The 19572-nt window shown below is 44.0% G+C and overlaps 2 protein-coding genes across 18 annotated transcripts in view; one reads left to right on the forward strand and one right to left on the reverse strand.

Moving 5' to 3' along the window:
• The window catches only part of LOC107263935 (protein bric-a-brac 1), a 24721-nt gene extending 21183 nt beyond the window's left edge, over positions 1-3538 (reverse strand). The window contains exon 1 of one of the 5 annotated variants that reach the window (XM_025081421.1): positions 3327-3538. Coding sequence is in view for 1 of the 5 variants with exons in the window: in XM_025081415.1 (XP_024937183.1) it covers positions 3136-3143 (8 nt within the window). In the remaining 4 variants the exon portion in view is untranslated. Of the gene's footprint in view, positions 1-2402; positions 2570-3053 lie in introns of those variants that run through there. The other 4 variants (XM_025081418.1, XM_025081415.1, XM_025081416.1 and 1 more) reach the window with 4 other exon arrangements.
• Positions 3539-4205: 667 nt separating this feature from the next.
• Positions 4206-19572, forward strand: part of LOC107263934 (longitudinals lacking protein, isoforms A/B/D/L) — an 80773-nt gene continuing 65406 nt past the window's right edge. For 10 of the 13 annotated variants that reach the window (XR_003058657.1, XM_015731639.2, XM_025081408.1 and 7 more), the window contains exons 1-6: positions 4209-4365; positions 7405-7603; positions 8702-9111; positions 9226-9472; positions 9825-10002; positions 13126-13263. Coding sequence is in view for 12 of the 13 variants with exons in the window: in XM_015731639.2 (XP_015587125.1) it covers positions 7430-7603; positions 8702-9111; positions 9226-9472; positions 9825-10002; positions 13126-13263 (1147 nt within the window). In the remaining variant the exon portion in view is untranslated. Of the gene's footprint in view, positions 4366-7404; positions 7604-8701; positions 9112-9225; positions 9473-9824; positions 10003-13125; positions 13264-19572 lie in introns of all 13 variants that reach the window. The other 3 variants (XM_025081406.1, XM_015731634.2, XM_015731635.2) reach the window with 3 other exon arrangements.

The following is a 19572-nucleotide window of genomic DNA, read 5'->3' on the forward strand; positions in this document are numbered from 1 at the left end:
GGGGGGGGGGGAGGAGGAGGAGGAAGAAGGAGGGAAGGAGATAGAGGGACAAAGAAAAAGATAGAGCGAGAGGGAACGAGTGGAGGATACGGGAAGAAGTAAAAGCCGAACAAGGAGAAGAGGAAGAAGAGAAAAAAAAAGTACCAGTAGTCGTAGGAAAAGGTGGAGATGCCGGAGAAGGTTAGTCCCTGTATAAGGCGCATGGGATGGAGGAGGTGGAAAGAGACGGAGAGAGGCGGGCGAAGTGAGGCGAAGCGAGACGGGTGGAGGTGAGGCCTCGCGCGCACGAGCACCGGGTATAAGTAAGAGGTGATGCCTGGGTACGGGGGAGAAGTGGGGCGGGGAGGGAGGGGACGTCGCAAGAAGAAAGGAAAGAAAGGGAAGGACGACCGAAAATGGGGACAAAGAGAAAATGACAATGGCGAGAGAGGAGCCATTGGATTCGATTGGAAAGGCAGCCACGCAGGCCTCTTTCCTTTTACCAGCGTTTTCTCCGTATTATACTTTATGCTTCCCGCTCTTCCTCTACGCACACGTTGGCTGGCTATTCCGTCTGTCTCTGTCTCTGCGTTACTCTTTCTCTCTATCTACATTTAGCATCTCCGTCCTACTCGTTCCTACCTACTTTGTCTCTTCGTATATATATTTTTTCTTCCTCTCTCCCTCTCTCTCGCACCCGTGCCGCCGCCCTCGGAGAATCCTCTAGCTTCCTCCTTCCTCGCGCTATCTCAATTACGACGTTTCAGGTTATGTACTCGACCGCGTCCATTAAGCCGGCAGCCCCACCGTCCATGTCACATCGATTCGAGTATATATGAAAATTAAGTGCTCCTTAGGTCTTGGTCGTGCGCGATTTTCGTTCTCCGACCCTATATATACATCTGATAAAACTTTTTCTCTTTCTCCTGGGTGTACCGGGCAGAGGATTAAATCCTCTCTTTTTATTTCTCCTTATGCTGTTTAAACCCTCATTTACTTTTTATCCGACAAACTAGCCAACATTCAGCCGCTCGATACCTTGGTATTCTAGAATAGTAGTGTGGTGGTAGATTGTAGTAGAGATGCCAGTGGGTTCTGGTAGTAGGGTGGAAATGATCGCTTAGGGGTAGAGGGGAGGAGTGGGGGCGATCCGAAAATCAATAAGACCCTTCTTCCATTTTGCCTACCTAACCCTCTCTCTCTCTCTCTCTCTCTCTCTTTCTATGACATTTAACACGCGATTCTGTTATCACCCTTCGATTCCCGTACTCGCACAGTCACTCTCGAAGAATTGGACAAATTTTCACCACCTTCCACCGAATCCTTATGGAGAACTTGACCTTTACGACTATCGGTGCTATTTCGCTAAAATATAATGTCGGCGCACAATGAAATTCTACTTCTGCCAGGTACATATTTCCTGAAGGAAAACTATTGTTTGCTACCTCACAGGTACAGGCCAGACGCACAGACACGATGATCCTCCCTGTTTCCTCCCCCTCGCGCTAGTCGAATAAACAAAAGTACGAGGACGGGGGACCGGGGGCCACGAAGGAACAGTAAAATTCTGGAGAATGTGTACGCGCCATCGGAGTGGCCTAGATTCACTGGAGACCTGCTTTCTAGGCAGCATTTCTCTTTATCACGGCAAGCGCACCGCCTAGGTGAACCGTTCGACGAGGATTCTAGAAAATGCCTGCTTCGCTCAATGCCCTGCTCGTTGGGACTTGTCCCTGTGGGAAAAGTAATAAAGGCTAACGCGACCGAACAGAAAATCTTATTGGTCACCGGCAGACCGTTGGGAAATCGTACGGGAAAGGTTATCCTGAGTATTGAGAGGCTGACAGAGAGACAAGGATCCCAACTATGTTCCGCAAGGGCTTCTAGAAGGATTATAATATTCCGAGGACTCGCGAGGATGAAGACTTTGTGAAATTCAGGGCAAAGCCAGTTTCCGCTCGTGTCCCACTTTCCGGACGCTTGGCTATACAAAATTCATGACTCTAGGCTCGAGTGATCTTCGCGGACTTTGGCTCGTACTTGTTCTGGTAGAGCCAGCCAGTTATACGGCCCAGGCAACTAGCGAGAAACTTCCAGGAGCGGAGAGATCGTTTTCCTCGTTAACCGGGTACCTCTCGCTTCCATCGTCGAGGACGATGGCCACGAGGACGCGATGCCTGTTTCCAACAAGTGTAACGCAGATATTCTATTAAGGCTCAAAGAAGTTTCGGACTGTGGAAACGAGCTTTAAATTTAATGATCTTTTACTTTTATTAATCGTCATGTATAATTTAATCTACCGGTATGAGGATTGATGCATTTTTTTTTTTTCAATGAAACAAAATGTCAATGACAATCTTCTGGATTGTTTTATAAGGATTATATTACTGTTGGTAAATATATATGTAGTATTATGTGCGTACCTCCTTTATATACTGTGTATATAATATCCAAGTTATTAATCGAGAGAATGGATGAGGATGCAGTTTGGACGAGTCCCTTAGCGCTGAATTATTGGTTGGGATTCGTGCACGTGACCTACCGTAATCCGAACGACGATTCAAACGTGCACGCGGGAAGTGTCACTGGGCTGAATGGCACAGAGTACAAGTTTTAAGGTTGACGTTTTAATTGAGTAATTTTATTCGTAACGGTCGTAGATCATTGTCACGCGTACGTACTCGCGGCGTGTTTTAGCACATCGAGAGAGAGAGTAAGAGAGAGACAGACGCGGGTCGAAGCCGAATCAAAACAAAACGCATCGCACGTATCGATAAATCGTTAAACTGCACTCGATGTGATAACTGTCAATGGAAACAACGACGAATGCGGAAAATAAATGATTTCCTTTCCACCTAGCTGTCGCGCACGCACAATCACTGTTAAATACATTGACAGCTGAAAATATATCGACAGCGTCCACGAGGAGGTAAAATAAATATATTAGTTGTAAAGAAAGAAAAAAAAAAACATATGACGGTTAAAAATGTAACCAATGACAGGAGGTTATTCCAGAGGATGATTTTCGTGCGATTCTGTGCAAAGGTTTGCAGAATAGTGAAAGTGAGGCTTACCGAGAAAGGAATAGGGAAAGGAAAGGCGTATTCCTCGATGACAGTCAAGGATACTGTTGATAATCGTCGTTATTTCGCGTACCTTACCATGACCTGACCCACAAATCAAAACACTATGTGTCCACTACGCGCCGTAAGAGTTGCCAAGGCACCGAAAGGTTCGTGTCCGCAAGTTCGATGTTTACAAGCACGTAGAAGCGCGTTGACACACTGTCAATTGTCAGTCGTTACATAAACCGCGATCTGCGCCGCCGTTCGGCAGCTGTCACTCACCGTTTGATCGTGAAAACGTCGCGGCACGAAGTAGCGTAGCGAAACACGGGGGCACCGTGATGGCGGCGGGCGGCCCGTTGCTTGCGTTGCGTTCCGTTGCGTTGCGGACGGTGGCGCAAAGCGATTAAGCGATTTTGTTGTGGACCCCGATTCTTCCTCGGCTCTCTCTTCCCGGCTTTCCACTTCTCCCGCGCGCCTTTCGCCTCTCCCGCCGGCTGCGCTACGCGGTGAAATCGCACTTGAACGGAATCCTTATTTCAACCCCACCATTCGGCCTATACCAACCCCTTACCCCGTTCAGAGACCGCCGGATGAACCCACCGTCAACCCAGGGCCGTGCACCGGACTCTGCTTGTTCCTGCAACTTCTTTTGAACATTATTCTCATTTTCTTTACTCCTTTAATAATTCTTATTGACTTTACTTTAATATTCTGTGTGCTCTAATAGTTTCATTTAAATTTATCAAGTGTCTTTTTTTTAAGACTTTTATTACATTGCCTGCACGATGCTCCACGTGCGAATCGGCCAATGATCTTAATAATAGAAGTGGCTGTAGTAGCTTATTAAGAGATATTTTTATTTTTCAAATTCATTTTAACTGTGAATCAATATTTTTTTTAATATCGTACTTCGTTCTTGATAAGTATGTTGACTATGATAAGGGTATTTTTATTTTCAATGAAACGACATACGAATATACAAAGTGTTTTTTAAAGTCTATACTTCGGTCTGGTTTCTCAATTTAATTGAACGAGGCACCACAGTATTGGCACGTTACTGGCGGACTCTTGCGTTCTAGCCCCCCACTACTGGTGGGAAGTTGCGCAGTGTCGAAAATTTGATGTTCTGCGCCGCGTCTCCCCGCAAGCGGCATTCAGTTCCGTGCGTCCCGGGTGACTACGTACAGAGTTCGGCCGATCGTTAACGCGTAGCTCCACGGCCATTGTGTAAAAAGAACGCTCGGGTAGTGCACGCTGAGGCCGGGTAGCCGGACGCGTAGTTTTTCGTGTGATATTTAGATAGATTGTGCCAAGATAGGTGAGTACCACATCGTAATAGTTTTCGTAATAGTTTATTACCGGGTCGGGGTCTGTTTGTCGCGAAAACTTTGCGGAAAATCGGGTCGCTGCGCCATGCCAAGAGGGAGCAGCAGCAGCAGCAGTGGTGGTGGTGGCGGCGGCGGCGGCGGCGGCATTACCACTCCCAGGTTTATGGGTTTTTCCGGAAAAGTGTATGTTTAGGATTTTCCGAGATGTTAGAACATATTTGTGCGTCTACGTGCTCGCGAAGTTATCGTGTATCTAGCAGTCTCGGTAGGCTTGTTGAGTTTTCCGAGCTTTTTCGTTGAGTTTTCGCCATTTTGTCTCGCCAAGTCCGCAAAGTCGGCCATTGCGTATGTGCCCCAGCTTGCGGTCCAGGGCCGGCTGAAGCCTCGAAGAACCTTTTTCAATGTGCTAAGAGTTTTGTAATCTTTGTATGCTCTTTGGGAAGTTGTTAGATTAGATTGCGGTAGACTTGGCTTGTTAATCTTTAACTTTGTCTTTGATATAAACACAAAATTTCGTATTTACTCATGATGTTGACGGTTATTCAAATATTTTTCATTTCTCTTTTACAAAATTACAATATTGATTTCGATATCAGTTGTATATTCAAAGTTTAACGTCTCTCGTGTACTTCTCGTTTTACAAATTAATTCAATTTTAATGTCTCATGCATGTCTTGAGAGAAAACTTTCATCGTTTATTACGGCACCTCGTAGGAAAATCACTTGGCGCAAGTCGATAACGGTCGCCATTATGTAGCAGAAAATATCGCTCGAACTCACCTTTCATATTTACATTTGTCACAATAACAGCATCGTTTCTGGAATATTCACTAGTTGAACATCCTTCTCGTTCTAGTCTTCACGATTACGTATTTGAAATAATATCGCCAAACAAGAATGATGCAAAGAAAAATAATTAATAAATAGAATCCGGTATCTGACAACCTGTCTGGTAGGTTTGAGATATTTAATGGGTTCAATATTTCAATGTACAAATTGTTTGAACTCAAAGACTACTTAATTTTCTTCGTGAGACATGCTAATGCACTCGTTCATGAAATTTTAAATTTTGCTCTTCCTTCATTATGATTCGTTCGCTCCAATGATGGCGGAGCGCATGTCCGTTGCCCGCAGCCGTTTTCTTCTGCATTCTTCTTTTTCTTGTTTTCTTTCTCTCTGCGCTCTGAGATCTCTCCGAGGGACCTGCGCTCTCGCAAGAGCGCAGAGGCCGTTGCGCCGCGCCATTGTTAAAAAGGGCAGCGCTCGAGGCGTACTCTGAAACCCAGACTGACGCCATAGGCAGTTTTTCACGTTTCTCTACAATAACTGTGATATTACATTGTTTTTTTACCGCAACCATATTAGGTGAGTGATAAAAAACTTGATTTTCGTGACGATAGTGTACCGCGTAAGATAACGCGATACGTCTTAAGAAAATTGTAGAAAAGGTCCCAAAGACGGTATACGATAAAACGGGCGGTTTCTTTTGCTGTTTTTCCATTTTCGTGTACCGATTGACTCACGGCAAATATATGATACCAATCGATTTTTTTCTCTTATTTTTCCATAATATTTGTCGGATGATTTCAAGTAAGGAGTCTCCCTGAAAAAGTGGCTGTTTGTGATTTTTCATTGTAGACCATACAACCCTTTGCGGGGAAATTCCACGTCTGTCTGTAAATTGACTTCTTCCCTTTCTTCCTTGCCAGGAAGCCATTTTCCCCTGGGAATTTTCATCCTAGTTTTCGCCATTTTGTGTCGGGTGCGACCCCAGCAGCTGGCGGCCATATTGTGTGGGGCCAGTCGGTGTGGAAGCGTGGAGGTGGATGAATAGATCAGGGACGAAATGGGTACTACGTTTAATTCTGCCAGGGCCCTTTCTTTCTTGTCCTACTGCTTTTTCACTTTCTCTCGCACGTTCTCTCGGTACACTGGCAAAGATGATCTGTCATCAATTTGTTTTCGCTGCACATGCTGCCGAGACTGTAGAGTCGTTTGCTTGACGTAACAATCTCTGCACGAGACCGACATAAATAGATTATGCAATTCTGCGCGTAGCCACCGGTGCGCTTCTCGTCCTCTTGTCTACGCCTCTTCTCGCTAGGTCCCTTGATCGATCGTGTCGCGTTGCGCATGTGAGTCGCACAATTGATTTTCCTCCTTCCCGGATACCTCTTCTCGCCAACAATCCTCTCGTGCCATTTTCCCCAAACAATGTCTCTTTAACGTCAATTCTAGCAGAAGTTATCGTCGTCTGGTATACTCAAACATGTAGCCACTCTTTTATCAAATAACGCTCTTACCACCAATTATTTTCCTCCTTAAATTTTCTGCATCTAAATTATTGGATTTCCCGTTAATTGCCATATCGCTATATTATATAATAAAATCGTCGAGCAACATGGGAAAATTTATAAATCAAATCTCGGTCGCTGTTTATTGAATCTGTCCTCCTTGTGTTTCAATATTTTCTTGTATCCGTTGATAATAGAGAACCATATATATTTTTCGTGTAAAATAATTATAAAAAAAAAGCGTCATGCCGTACGAGATCCGAGAGTCAGGCTGCCTGAAAAAGATCGGTTGGCAGAGCAACTAGTATATACAAGTATTGCCGACGGTTGAGGTGTGCGCCCAGTACCGGCGGTTACGAATGCGCATCCTCTTGCCGCAGCAGGTTAGCTGGTGCGCATGCGCGGTGCTTGCGCGTCCTCCCGCACCATCCCCACCATTCGGGCTCTACCGTTAGGAGGACACGCACAAAGGAAAAGACCAGACCGTCCCGACGCGCTTGCATCACACAGCCATTTTGGAAGCTTCGCGGCTTCACTACGGAGCTTTTCCTCCGCCGCCCTCGATAAAGGGACACGGCCTCGTCGTTTATCGTCGCCGTCACGTTAATTTCTCTACCCCGACCCGGTCGCACGTTTGTCCGGCTCGATGCACGCGGCAACGAGGAGGTAGCAGCACGGACAGTGTTTAATCGAGAAAACTTTTTTTCTTTTCAACTCTTGGCTACGTCACGGCAGAAAGGAGGAAACGAAGACACAAAAGATGGAGGACGATCAGCAGTTCTGCTTAAGGTGGAATAATCATCAGAGTACGCTTGTCCAGAACTTCGATACCCTCTTAGAGAGTGGCACGTTGGTTGACTGCACCTTGGCGGCGGAGGGGAAGTCTTTAAAGGCCCACAAAGTGGTCCTCTCCGCGTGCAGTCCATTCTTTGAGGTAAGAACACATTTTAGTATGTCTCTTATTTATATATAATAATTATCTTGAGTCACGGTTCACCTTGACCGATACTTCAAGCTTTGATGCATTTTTCTGTTTGGAAATAAGGCCCCCTTGCTTTGTGCAATATTTTTTAATAACATTTTTTCTTGCACCTTCCACGTTAATGGTGGTCACGTACCTGTGCTTGTACTATACTGTAAACTGTTGACGCTGGACAGATACGTTTTAGATAAAATATCGAAAAGAGCTCAGCATCCACATGTCATTCGCATATCGAGTAAAGTTGGCTGGTTGTTGGAGAGAGAAAGGGCAATGAAAATTTGGTACGAGACTGACTGGTATCTGGTCCGCTTCTTTGTCCCGTTGGCTCCTGAGTGTTAGATCAATACCAAATGGAGAGAGAGGAGAGGCTGATGTTGAAACAAGATGGCCGCCGTTGCTGAACGTTGCCTGGGCACGGGTGAGGAGTTAGAGGGAGAACGAGCCGGAGTGGTAGCACTATGGAGCAGCAGGCGGCGGGAAGGTACCAGAGCCCACCAGCCTGAAATCCCCTCCTGGCTTGTGATCAATACAGGGAAAGCAAGATGGCCGATTTCCAGGGCACTCCGGCCTGGGCCATGCCCCCCCCCCTCCTCCACCCCCGGAACAGAAGATAGCTCTTTCTGGATGCCTTGATGAATAATCTTTACGATTGATCATAGAAATATTCAATGACTGTGAGACGGACTTGAAATGATATTTCTTTTCTTACTTCATTCTTTCCCCACTAACTTTTCATTCGATCATGCGTGACTCAAGTGATCAAACCCGTTTGGAACTTCAAGGTTTTTTAGTTGTCCTTTTTTAGTTTCTGAATTACATTTCGAAAATCGTGCTTCAACTTTGCATGAATATCGGTGTTGCTCTGCGGCCTTATTCCCATAATGAATCGTCAGTATTTATTTAAATTTATCGTGCGACCGGTCTTTCAGCTATGAAGTAATCGTCGTTATGGTTTTGTGCTATTATTTGTTTTCATAATCGGTGATCCAACCTATGCAACAAGATGAGAACGCAAGTGATTAAATATGCTGGATGTATTTGTATTTGCAGGGCCTCCTCAGCGAACACTATGACAAGCATCCCGTGTTTATACTCAAGGATATTAAGTTTAAAGAACTCAAAGCCATGATGGACTACATGTATAAGGGAGAAGTAAATATCTCTCAAGACCAATTGGCAGCGCTCCTCAAGGCCGCCGAGTCCCTGCAAATCAAGGGTCTCTCGGAATGTAAAACGAGCGGCAATAGTGGCGGGGGTGGTTGTGGCGGAAGGAGCGAGCCCAGACCACCGAAAGTCGTCTCACAGCCAACGGCGCCGTCGTTGGACATTCCCCACCCGTCTTCCGGTCTCACCATAGAAAAGAACAGCAAAGTTCCTAGGCAAAGTTTGACACAGGTCTCCGTCGGTGATCTGCCAGAAGACTCCGCCAGTCCCCAGCTTCCCAGAGGGCTCTCCTCCAGGTACGATTTAAATCCATTATATATTTGTTACTTTGCATCTGGAGAATGAAACTTAAGTTTTGCAGCCGCGTGGGATATATCTGTTCTTACGTCCTTTTTTTTTTCTTATTTCAGGGAAGGCTCGCAAAGTCCGACAAATGCGAAAAGAAAGAAAAGGTTTCGCGGTAGGAGCCTGGGCGACGACAATTCCGTTGAAAATCACGACGCATCGAACTCGAGTGACATGCCCCAGCAAATGGGGGTTTCGTCACTGGCGATCGCGCCCGTTGCCAACGAAAAGTCACACGCCGACCCCACAGACTCTCTCGGTAGTTCAGTGCTAATGCAACAGCTGGCCAAACCTGCCGACGAGATGCTCCAGGTTAGCATCTATTTAGAATTCTTGGTGCAATCTCTTTCTACTTTTCTTCAGTGCTTTTGATCCTTTATTTTTTTGCCAACGCCTAATAGAACCGGGTGCTCTATTGCTCGACTTCTCTCGCTTCGTTGGTAGAATATACTTCGCACTTTTATCCTTCTGTTTGATTAACATTGCCAGATCAGGCAGAGTGGAAACGGTACGAGACATTTTCCTTTCTTTACCAGTACTGATTTTATTCTTTGAGAATCTCTACCGGAATCGACTGTATTTATTACTTGAGTTTCTTTTTTATTTTATTGATGACAATTGATGGATATAAACATTTTGGGTATTTTTTTTTTTCTATGAACAGATGCCGCTGGAGAATCAACAGCCTAATGATAATTTGATAGAACCAAAGTCCGAGTACCTTGAGGATCCGGAGGAGAGTGTCGAGGATCTAACCCTCGATGACGACATGAACGATTTAAATGAGATGGAACAGGATACCAACAGAGCTGGCCCTTCACACGAATCCTCCCAGCACCCTGGTACGTCACCCCTTTATACATTTACCTTATTCCGATTTTTCTTTTTAATTTTACAGCGGTTTGGAACGCGTTGTACATACCACGGATAATGCATTGAAACAGGGAGTTTTTCTTTAATACGTGCGCCACATGCTTCATTAAAAAGAATATAGTTAATTACAACTTAACGAGAGTACCGAGACACCAGGGAACCTTCCTTCCAAAATAGCCTTGGATAGAAAGGGGATATCTGGCTCGAAACAAAAATCTAACATTTCTTCACCATGAATCTCATTGCCAATAGAGTCTGAAATGTTTGTGAAAAATGCAGAGTGCGAGCTGAGCGAAGTCTAGGCCGTTTCATAGTAGGAGACTTTGAATTTGATGAATTTTCGCGATTTGTTAACGAAATTAATTGGTTTTCTTTTTTCTTTTCCTATTAAACGGGACGTCTACAAATTGGCCGACACTAGCTTGGGTTTCCTCGTTGCAGGTGGGGGGGCGGGAGCGCGGGCTCGGTCGAGCGGGAATTTGAGTTATGGTGAAGGTGGTGGTGATGATGGTGACGGTGAGGGTATTAGCGCCTGCGATGGTGCTGAAGGTGCCCTGTGGGCCTCACATTTCCTCGAATGTAAAAAGGGCCCTAACACGAGGCGACCTCGACCGGACGTTGACGTAGGCGCGTTGCTCAAGTCCCTGGCTAATAAGCAGGGTAGAAAGTATAGCTTAGACTCGGTTAAGATGTCTCTGGACGCTATTTTGCAGCAGGGCGTTAGCACCACTCAGGCCTCTGAAATGTACGGCATTAATCGCTCGACTCTGCAGTTCTATTTAAAAAAATTGAACGTCGTAAGAAGACGATGGAGACAACCTAGCAACTGGATGCAGCCTAGCCAGTCTTCGACTTGAATTTCACGAGTCTGTCTTACGCGGCGTTATTTATACTATTCGCAATACACTACGAATTATATAAACTTCGAAGGACCGTTGACGAAGAAAAATTAATATCTCCCATTTTTCATATCAGTTCTAAGCTTTTTTTTTTTCTTTTTATGACTTTGAGCTAATTCGTTAATCAGAAAGCACTAAAGTCTTGAGACTGTCAAGGTCCTGACTCGTGAACAAAAGGCGACTGTTGCAAAGGGCATAAAATATATTACGATCATTCGTTCGTGTTAGCTTGTCAAAAAAAAAAAAAAAAGTGAGAAAAGTAGATGAAAAAAAATTGTAAAAAGAAATATTCATCAGTCGAGACGTAAAGATTCGCGTTTCAATATTGCGACATTTTTTTTTAAAAAATTCTCATAAATCCTCTGTGAAAACGTCTATTGCGAAACTTCATTGTCTGGATTCTGAAACCAGTGAAACGTAATAGAAAGTAAAAGGTGCATCTGTAGCACAGTAAATTCGTGGAATAAAAGATAATCCGCGATTCAGATCACCAATACTGTCTGTTCGGTAGTGACGAATACATAGAAAATGTTTCTACTTAAGACGTTGCGTTTTTGAAATAAATATTTAAAAAAAAGAATCTCAAGACAGCATATTTCTCGGATCTTAAAAAAATATTTCTAGAGAGACGTCAAAATGGCTTTTCGGGACGAACGCTTAACACTTAATATGCGGGCAACTGGAAATTCTGTTTTTTTTTTTTTACGTCATCCATGAGTTTTTTTAAGGTCAGGGCAACTTCAGACGCATAAAATTAGCTTATTTACTTTGATATTGAATTTTAAGATTTTGCTTTTTTTTTTTTAATGGAAAACTGGTTCCGATAACGACATGGTCGAAATATTTGTCAATGAACTATTCAATAACAGCGAAAGTGATGTTTGAAATTTTTATTACAATAGTAATTCTTAAGATGACAGTGTTACTCAGACTCGATATCCTTTTTTGCTGGCTCGCACAGTTTTTGAGAAGATTAAAAAGTTGAGTGATTTAAAAAAAAAATATCCGAAGTGAAAATACATGTAACGTCAGTGGAGTAAAAAAAATCAAATATCGTTAAACTCCAACAACCTGAAATGTGACGTGACTTTTGGTAATTTTTACGTGTAGTTCGCGAAATCGCCAAAAATAGTCCGCGGCGCGTAGGTCGATATTCAAATAATAGCCCCGCATATAAGACGACACTTAAAGAATGTCCTGCAAAGGCCAAATATTCTTGAGAGATCGCACACGTTCTCGCCAGTGACCTGTTATCTTGCGGAGAGTCACTTAAGATAGATAATAAGCTAAAGAGGATTCGTATTGCCAGAGTTGAAACGTCGCTTGAACGCTCTCGTTATCAGTAATGAAAATGTGCGGTGGTGAGCACCGGAACAGGCTTGGAGTTTACAAGCGAAAGAGGAAGTACTGCTGTTAACGTCGGAGCCAATCGATAATTGATTAATTGGAAATGCGATAAGGGAGATAAAGAAAATAAAAGAAGGACGTAATTGGTACAAAGTGGAACCAGAGCTAAAAGCGAAACTATCAGTATTATTTGTTTGTCTCTCGGTGCACGCGAAGTAGAGTACGTGTCCACGATAAGGCGTGCCTCTCGCTCTTATTCTAGGCTGTGTGTTAAGTAATTTTGTGATGTGTGTTAGACATTGTGTTATCATTCGCCAAGTACTACTCGCTGTAATGAGGTCTGAACGTGACGGTACTACGTAATAAACATATATGTATCTTTGAAACGCACCGACGGAGCATTAATCTGTGGCCACGTGTATTACAGGGTTATTCGGCTGTAACGTAATAAATTTGAAAAAAGAAGTCGAGAGGAAGCCTTTTACGACATTCATTAGCCAATTGAAATTCTATCTGATTTTATGACCGCTAATGGATATCCGAAGGCTTCTGGTTGCTCTTGCACGGAAATTTCTCGCGATAACTGGATAACCCTGCATAAGAAAAAAAATTCCTTTTAATTATTTATATATATATATATATATATTTATACATGTGCATATCGATTGCATATTATTTCGTGAGAGGCTCCAAACCGCTTTTTCCCCCCTGTTGATTGCACACGAGATATCCCGTGGTACCCTGTGGGGATCCTGAAAATAAATAAATCCCAGTTTAATCGATGATCTACGTAAAAATGTATATTTTTTATTTTCATCTCCATTTTTTGATTTATGCTCGATTCAGGTCTAGCCGCGTGGCACGTTACCGGAGACAGAAGTAACGCTGGCGGCGTCGTCGGCTCGGTGGCTGGTGCTCCTGGAACGAACGACGAAGTGTTTCTTGCGGCCCAAGAGGCTGCGCAGGCCCACCGCGACTCCCAAGGTAGGCTCATCCTCGCCATTTCTTACGCGCCTCTGGCCCCCGTAACAATAGGCACTCGTAATCGGCACGAAATTCCAGCTCGGAGATTCTTCGCGTATAATACACTCTGTGACCTCTGCCGGGAGAGACGCGTCGATAACGAGACGTTGAGAGAAATATCTTTGGAGGTCAAGGGACGCGTTAAATACGCGGACAAAGATAAAAGTATAATTCGAACGAAACACGGATTACCGTTGAAAAAGACCCAAGGACGCTCTCTTGTCGCACGTCGCTGATACGAATTTTCGGGATACGTCATTTTACGTTTCGCCTTGTCTCTATGAATCGAAATTATCCGAGTCGCCTCGCTCGTAGAGAAGTGGGAAGGCCAACGGGAAAACGGGGAATAATCGGTTATCGCTGCTTTCGCGGATATAGAGATGAGAGCCATATAGAAATTTGTGCTTTAGCCAAATGAGCCGAGCTTTTTGAAAGATAAAAAAAGGAGTCTCTCGCTTGATCGATAATTGGAATAATACGGTGTCGTATTTTTTTTTTTTTTTTTTTCAAACTGTACCTTGGTAAACCTCGGCCAAAATGGTTCTTTGGCAGACTCCTAGACTCTAGTATGCAGCGAATGCTCAGCCCACGGGAAGGGAGGCTGGTTTCCTTTTTCGGTTCATTTGTGCGCGAGCATCGCGATTAACGTTATTTTTCACAAAATTACGCGGGTGCTTATCGTGTGAGATGGTACCCGGAGAATGAAGTGCCCATTGCGCAGGCGGGACAGGGCTTTTCGTTACGCTGCCGGATAACGTGGTTCAACCGAGATCTCGGTACGTTCAAGAGTAACACGGTCTCTGAAAGAGCTTCTTTCTGATTTAGGTCACGTAGTTTTTTTGTTAATTTTTTGTTTCTTGGAACTTCGTTGTATTATTTTCTTTTTTAATTCACTGCGAGGTCACGATGCGAGGACCGTGAGGACGACTTTTCATTGATTCCTAATTTTTCATTAGTTTTTTACACAGCTTTTCGTACACTGCTTTCCGTGTATTTATTTTTTCTGTTAACACGCGCGAATTTCTCGGCCTCGCAACGTGACGCATTTACACCTCTCTCTCCTGTAAAAAAAAAGCGAAAAATGACTGTAACGTCTGAAACCAAGCAAGAAAGCAGCCCGAGATCGTCGACCGAAGAGAAGACGGTGTTTGGGGTCGCCCTAGATCAGCTGAAATCTTCAGAATTATGTAGGACCCCCCCGTACGCCCCGCGAGCAAACCCCCCTCTGCACCCTGTGCGGACGTAGTAGAACGATAAAGATAATTACTACGGTCGATCCCTGTTTTACCGACTCTTGCATATTTTTCATTGACCAATCGTAAAAGTCACGTACGCACGTTATATCTAAATGCGTAGGTTTTAAAATCGCTGCTATGCACAAGGCCCCCCCGACGCTCGTACTGCATTATAGACGCCTGAAGTTAGCTCACTTACATTATTCATAAGAACGAATCGACTCGCCAGCAAAACTACTCGAACTCGAAGATTCGTAGCGACCAGTGCCTCCGTTGTATTGGTGCCGCGACTGTACGAATAATTATTCACCCATATCATTCTCCTCTCTCCGTAGGAAATGCCAATTTGGGTTAGAATCCCAATTTTATATTTCATGCAGTCCGATAGCTTCCGCGTGTTTGGCGTACACGATAATTAACCGGTCAAACAGACAATCGAATATAATGAAATTTAGATTAGGCTGGGTCTTAAGATACAAGTTTACAATTCGCAGTAGAAAATTAACATCTAACACGGCTGCCACGTTTCCTTGACGCGCGTCCAGTTCCAGAGACGGCGTGCAACGTAGGCTGAATCAAACTGTAGAATACGGAGGCGAAGCCACATGTCGTCGGTGGCCCTCCCAGGGTTGCCGTATCGCTTGTTGCTATGGGAAATTCAAGACCGCGTTAAGCCTCTCGGTAACGCGAGACCTTCTCGGAAGGAACATACGGAATCCTGTGCCAGTGAGAGTCTCAGTGAGAGGCTTCTTTCGAGTCCTTTTCATTATTTTTATGTTTCTCCTTCTTTTCGATTCGACCCCCTCGACTCCGTCTCTCTCTTCCGTTTATCCCCTCTCGCGCCTTCGCCGTCTCTGGGGAAATTCTCCGACGGCGTCTTCGGCAGACAAACTTGTCCGAACAAGACTAGTCGCAGAAAGAGACGAAAAACAAGATATTCGCGCACGTGTTGGGATTTCGTGACGCGTATCTCAAGACGGAGAAATAATTTCGCTAGGTTTGGTTAGCTCGAATACGTACCCGTGTACAAGACCGTCGCGTACTGGATTTAGTGGCCTGGCCGTTCCCACGAAAACTCGTTGGCCTTGAGTCTGTTCGTTTAAGCTTAGTACAGGCCAGACACATAGAGACGGATAGACTTATAGATATGTCGTGATGGCGCTAGAGAGAGACGCATATAGATAGACAGTACCCTCTCAGGTAGAGAATGGGCCTAAGCTGCACGTCGTGCGACAGACTGACGGAAAAAGAGAGAAGTGTGTTGTTCCGTTGGGATATAGGAGATCGTTATGGAAATCGGTTGGCTTTATACATTGGGAGTGGTATTTTTTTTTTTTCGCGCTGTAAGGTGACCCAGAATCGTCGGTTCTGAACTGCATTAGCGCCGGACGTTGACTCCGACTCGTGTAACGCGGAGAAGGTGGCTGATTGCGCAATACGATCGGCGGCCATTGCTACGTCCTCGCTGTGGCTTTTTATTTTAAATAAGCCGCGTCTGTTAGGCTGCAACTACGGGGAAGTTCGAGTCTTCCTGCGTTATAATACTTTCTCGAAGGAGAGCCGTAACTTTTTAGTGGAGAGAGGAGAGCAGCGCGATTTCAGTGCCTTCTTCATTGCGATCGTGCGTGATGCACGGTATTGTATTTTTTTCTTCTTTGATTTTCTTTGGCTGCGCAACGGCCAAACTCTTTCTTGCAAACGTGTATTCTCTTATCTCGTGGCGTCTGGCAGCTCGAAACGCAGCTGCTTCGGGACTCGTCAGGCAGCTGCGCACCGTACGTTTATACTGTGGCCAGATGCAGTACGAACTACAGCGATACAGATGGCGCCACTGTGCGCGCGAGACACGCCGGAAACGGACGTGTAAATTAGGTACCGGCCTCTTTTTTTTCGCGAATTATACAGCGATAACTTTGTGCCTGCTGAACGCGGATGGAGTTCGAGAGAGAGGCAGGAGGCAGGTTTGGAAAATTTTTCACGAGAATTTAGGCCGGAGGCGGACTTGTCGTTTATCTCTTTCTAACTTACGCGGTACTTCGGTAAAAACAACGGTTTTTTTTCCTTTTTTTTTCGGTTATTCTTTTTCCTTTCTATTCTCGAGTCAGGCCCATAGATGTTAGGTGGTCGCCGGGCGTGGTGATCCAACGTGGGAGGCAAGGTAATTTCGGAGAGAGAGGAGCGACCACTCCTGTCAATGCCAGCGTCAAATTTTATTACTAAAAGTGCCCCCGGTACGCAACGTACACGCGATAAAGAATCGTGCGTGTTATTTTTTTTCTCTCTTGAGCACCCGCGGGTATTTGAAAATCTTGTGGAAAACAAATTTTTTCTTTTCAATACCTAATTTTTTTCTTCCGTCGTCTCGCTCGTGTAATATGACTTGAATGTTATCTTTTTGTGTCCAAAAGTTTATCGTTCTCGTTTACTCGCTGACGAAAAAAAAAAAAAAAAAAAAAAAATTTTTCTTCCGTCGTCTCGCTCGTGTAATATGACTTGAATGTTATCTTTTTGTGTCCAAAAGTTTATCGTTCTCGTTTACTCGCTGAAAAAAAAAAAAAAAAAAAAAATGAATACCCTAAATCGAACGCGTCAGGCATATGTCACAAAAGCATTGTGCTCGCATTGATGGTAAAGGTCGTTTCGTTCTACCATCAGAGACTTGTTACCTTGAATCGAGTTTTTGAGTGTCCGGTCTTCTCGGGCCTTGATTTTCCAGTACTTTTTCCAATTGTCAGTAATCTATTTTTTTTTGTCTTTTGCAATTTTCAAATCAACCCACCTTAAAACGGCTTGCTTTATGGCGTCGTCGTTCGATGCCCAGAATTTGTTTTCTTACGCAATCTCGCGGTTCGTCGATTTGCCAAACATTGTGGATCCACACTGATTCCTACTGCATCGGGTTCGAAGGTCCAATAACTATCGAAGTCCGACAAACATCCACGCGCATTCAGTACTTTGAACTTAATTTTTTCTCATTTTTTTTCCTTTTTCTTTTTTTCTTCTTTTTTCTTTTTTTTCTTTTTTTTTTTTTATAAATTACTCTTCCTCAATCTCAAAAGTCGCGGACCCCTCTGGACACGCGTCCCCTCTAGTTCACGGTCCTTCCACCGCAAGCTCTGACGATTGCGAACCAATGGAACCAATGTGTTCCATGGACAGCGCGTACCGAAAGAAAAAGTACGAAACAAAAATAAAAGTAAGAGAAGGACACAAAGCTTATCCGACGACGAATTCTAGCTAACTGCGTTGCGCCACGTTATCTGCAGCGCGTAGAATGATCTCAGGTTTACATGGCCGTTTGTTTAAAGATTATCCAAACACAAAAAAAAAAGAAAATGAAATGCGGAACGGCATAAGGGAACGATCAGGACGGGATTGGCCCCGAAGTCGATTCCGAAATTTCGCTTCGGCGCTGATCCTCATTCCGGGGTGGCCCCCTAATGCCGTGTCCCCCCTCCACCCGATCCCTGATCCCAGATGAAACCTTTAAAAAAAATACCCTCTCGTAGTCGTGTTCGTGTTTACATTTTTTATTTTTTTTTTGGTAGTCTATATACGTAGTAGAAGAAAAAAAAAACAAAGAAACGGAGGATACTCTTGGAAATCGTGTCCAACCGATGACCACACGCAGTATTTGCTCACACGCGCCTCTTCCCGTTCGTTCTCTGTTTACGCTTCGCTGTTATCGCCGTCGCGTCTTCTCTTGACCGTTTCGATTATCGTCGCCCTGTCGAAATTTCATCTGCGTCATTGATTTATTATTTTTTAAAAAAAATTTTTTTTTCCCGTTCTCCATCTTTCACCAAACTCCTCACGCACTCGTCGAATGCATGTGGACGCGTGGGCACGCACTCCTCACATTACGCGCGTGACTCGTATGCACATGCATTCTCAGCACGTGGTGGGTTTCGCGGATCGAACGGGCAGACGACGCTGTGTGAACAATGTCTCTCTTTACACATTATATATACATATATACGTATATACATGTATCTCCACGCAATATATACGTATATCTGTATATATATATATATATTACCATTACGTTATGTCATTTTTGCGTATTCGTCTTGCATGCCAATGCTTCCTTCGGTAGTGTAAATTACACCCTAACTCACGAGCGGGTGTTCATGCGTGCCAACCCTCAAGGACACGAAAGGAAATTTTGGAATGTACAAGATGAAAAGTATATATATATCTATTTTTTTTTTTGCTAGTGGGTGGTGGTGGTGGATTCTCTATGTAGGATCGTAACGGCCAATCGACGCGTGGGAAAGAGAAAAATTTTTTTTTCTCGTTCAAATGCCAATCGCTGCCGTTCGTCATTTTTGTATCGTGTAAATATAAAGGCCGTTCCCACGTGCCATTTGCCGTTAACGATTGTAATTTTTCTTGTTCCGTGTCCTTGGGGGTGGCACGGTCCATGGCCAGCTGCGAGTTTAATATATATATATATATATTTTTTAATTTTTACTAACCCACGTGTACATAACTCGCTTCTTTGTTCGTAACGCATATACATCAGATATTTGATTAACCCGTTCACATATCTACATATGCATATACATATATATATATCTATATATACATATATATGTATTTGTGTGTGTATATATATATATATGCACACGAAAAATGCCATTGACCTCTTTTTTGCGGGCAAGTAATTTTTTTTTTTTTTTTTTCCAAAATACTTTGTGTATGCGTAATACGTGCGTCGTATGTTTATACGTACGCGCGTTTTATGCGTGTATACATATATGCATTATCCTCGTGACATATATGCTTAAATACTTACAATGCTGGTGTTCCCTATATTCAAGGCGTATATGCTATATATATATATATACATATATATATATATACATATATGAACGTACTGTATATCTATACGTAGGTATATGCATATGGTATATATTCATGGTACTGTACTTCTCTTGTTGTGAAACTCTTGTCGTGTACCATGCCATGTCACATATTCTCTCTCTCTGTGTGTGTTGTGTCTGAAATATCTCCCCCCCCCCCCCCCCCCCCC

The sequence above is a fragment of the Cephus cinctus genome, unplaced genomic scaffold (assembly GCF_000341935.2).
Source record: "Cephus cinctus unplaced genomic scaffold, Ccin1 Ccin1_scaffold0168, whole genome shotgun sequence".
Taxonomy (NCBI): Eukaryota; Metazoa; Arthropoda; class Insecta; order Hymenoptera; family Cephidae; genus Cephus; species Cephus cinctus.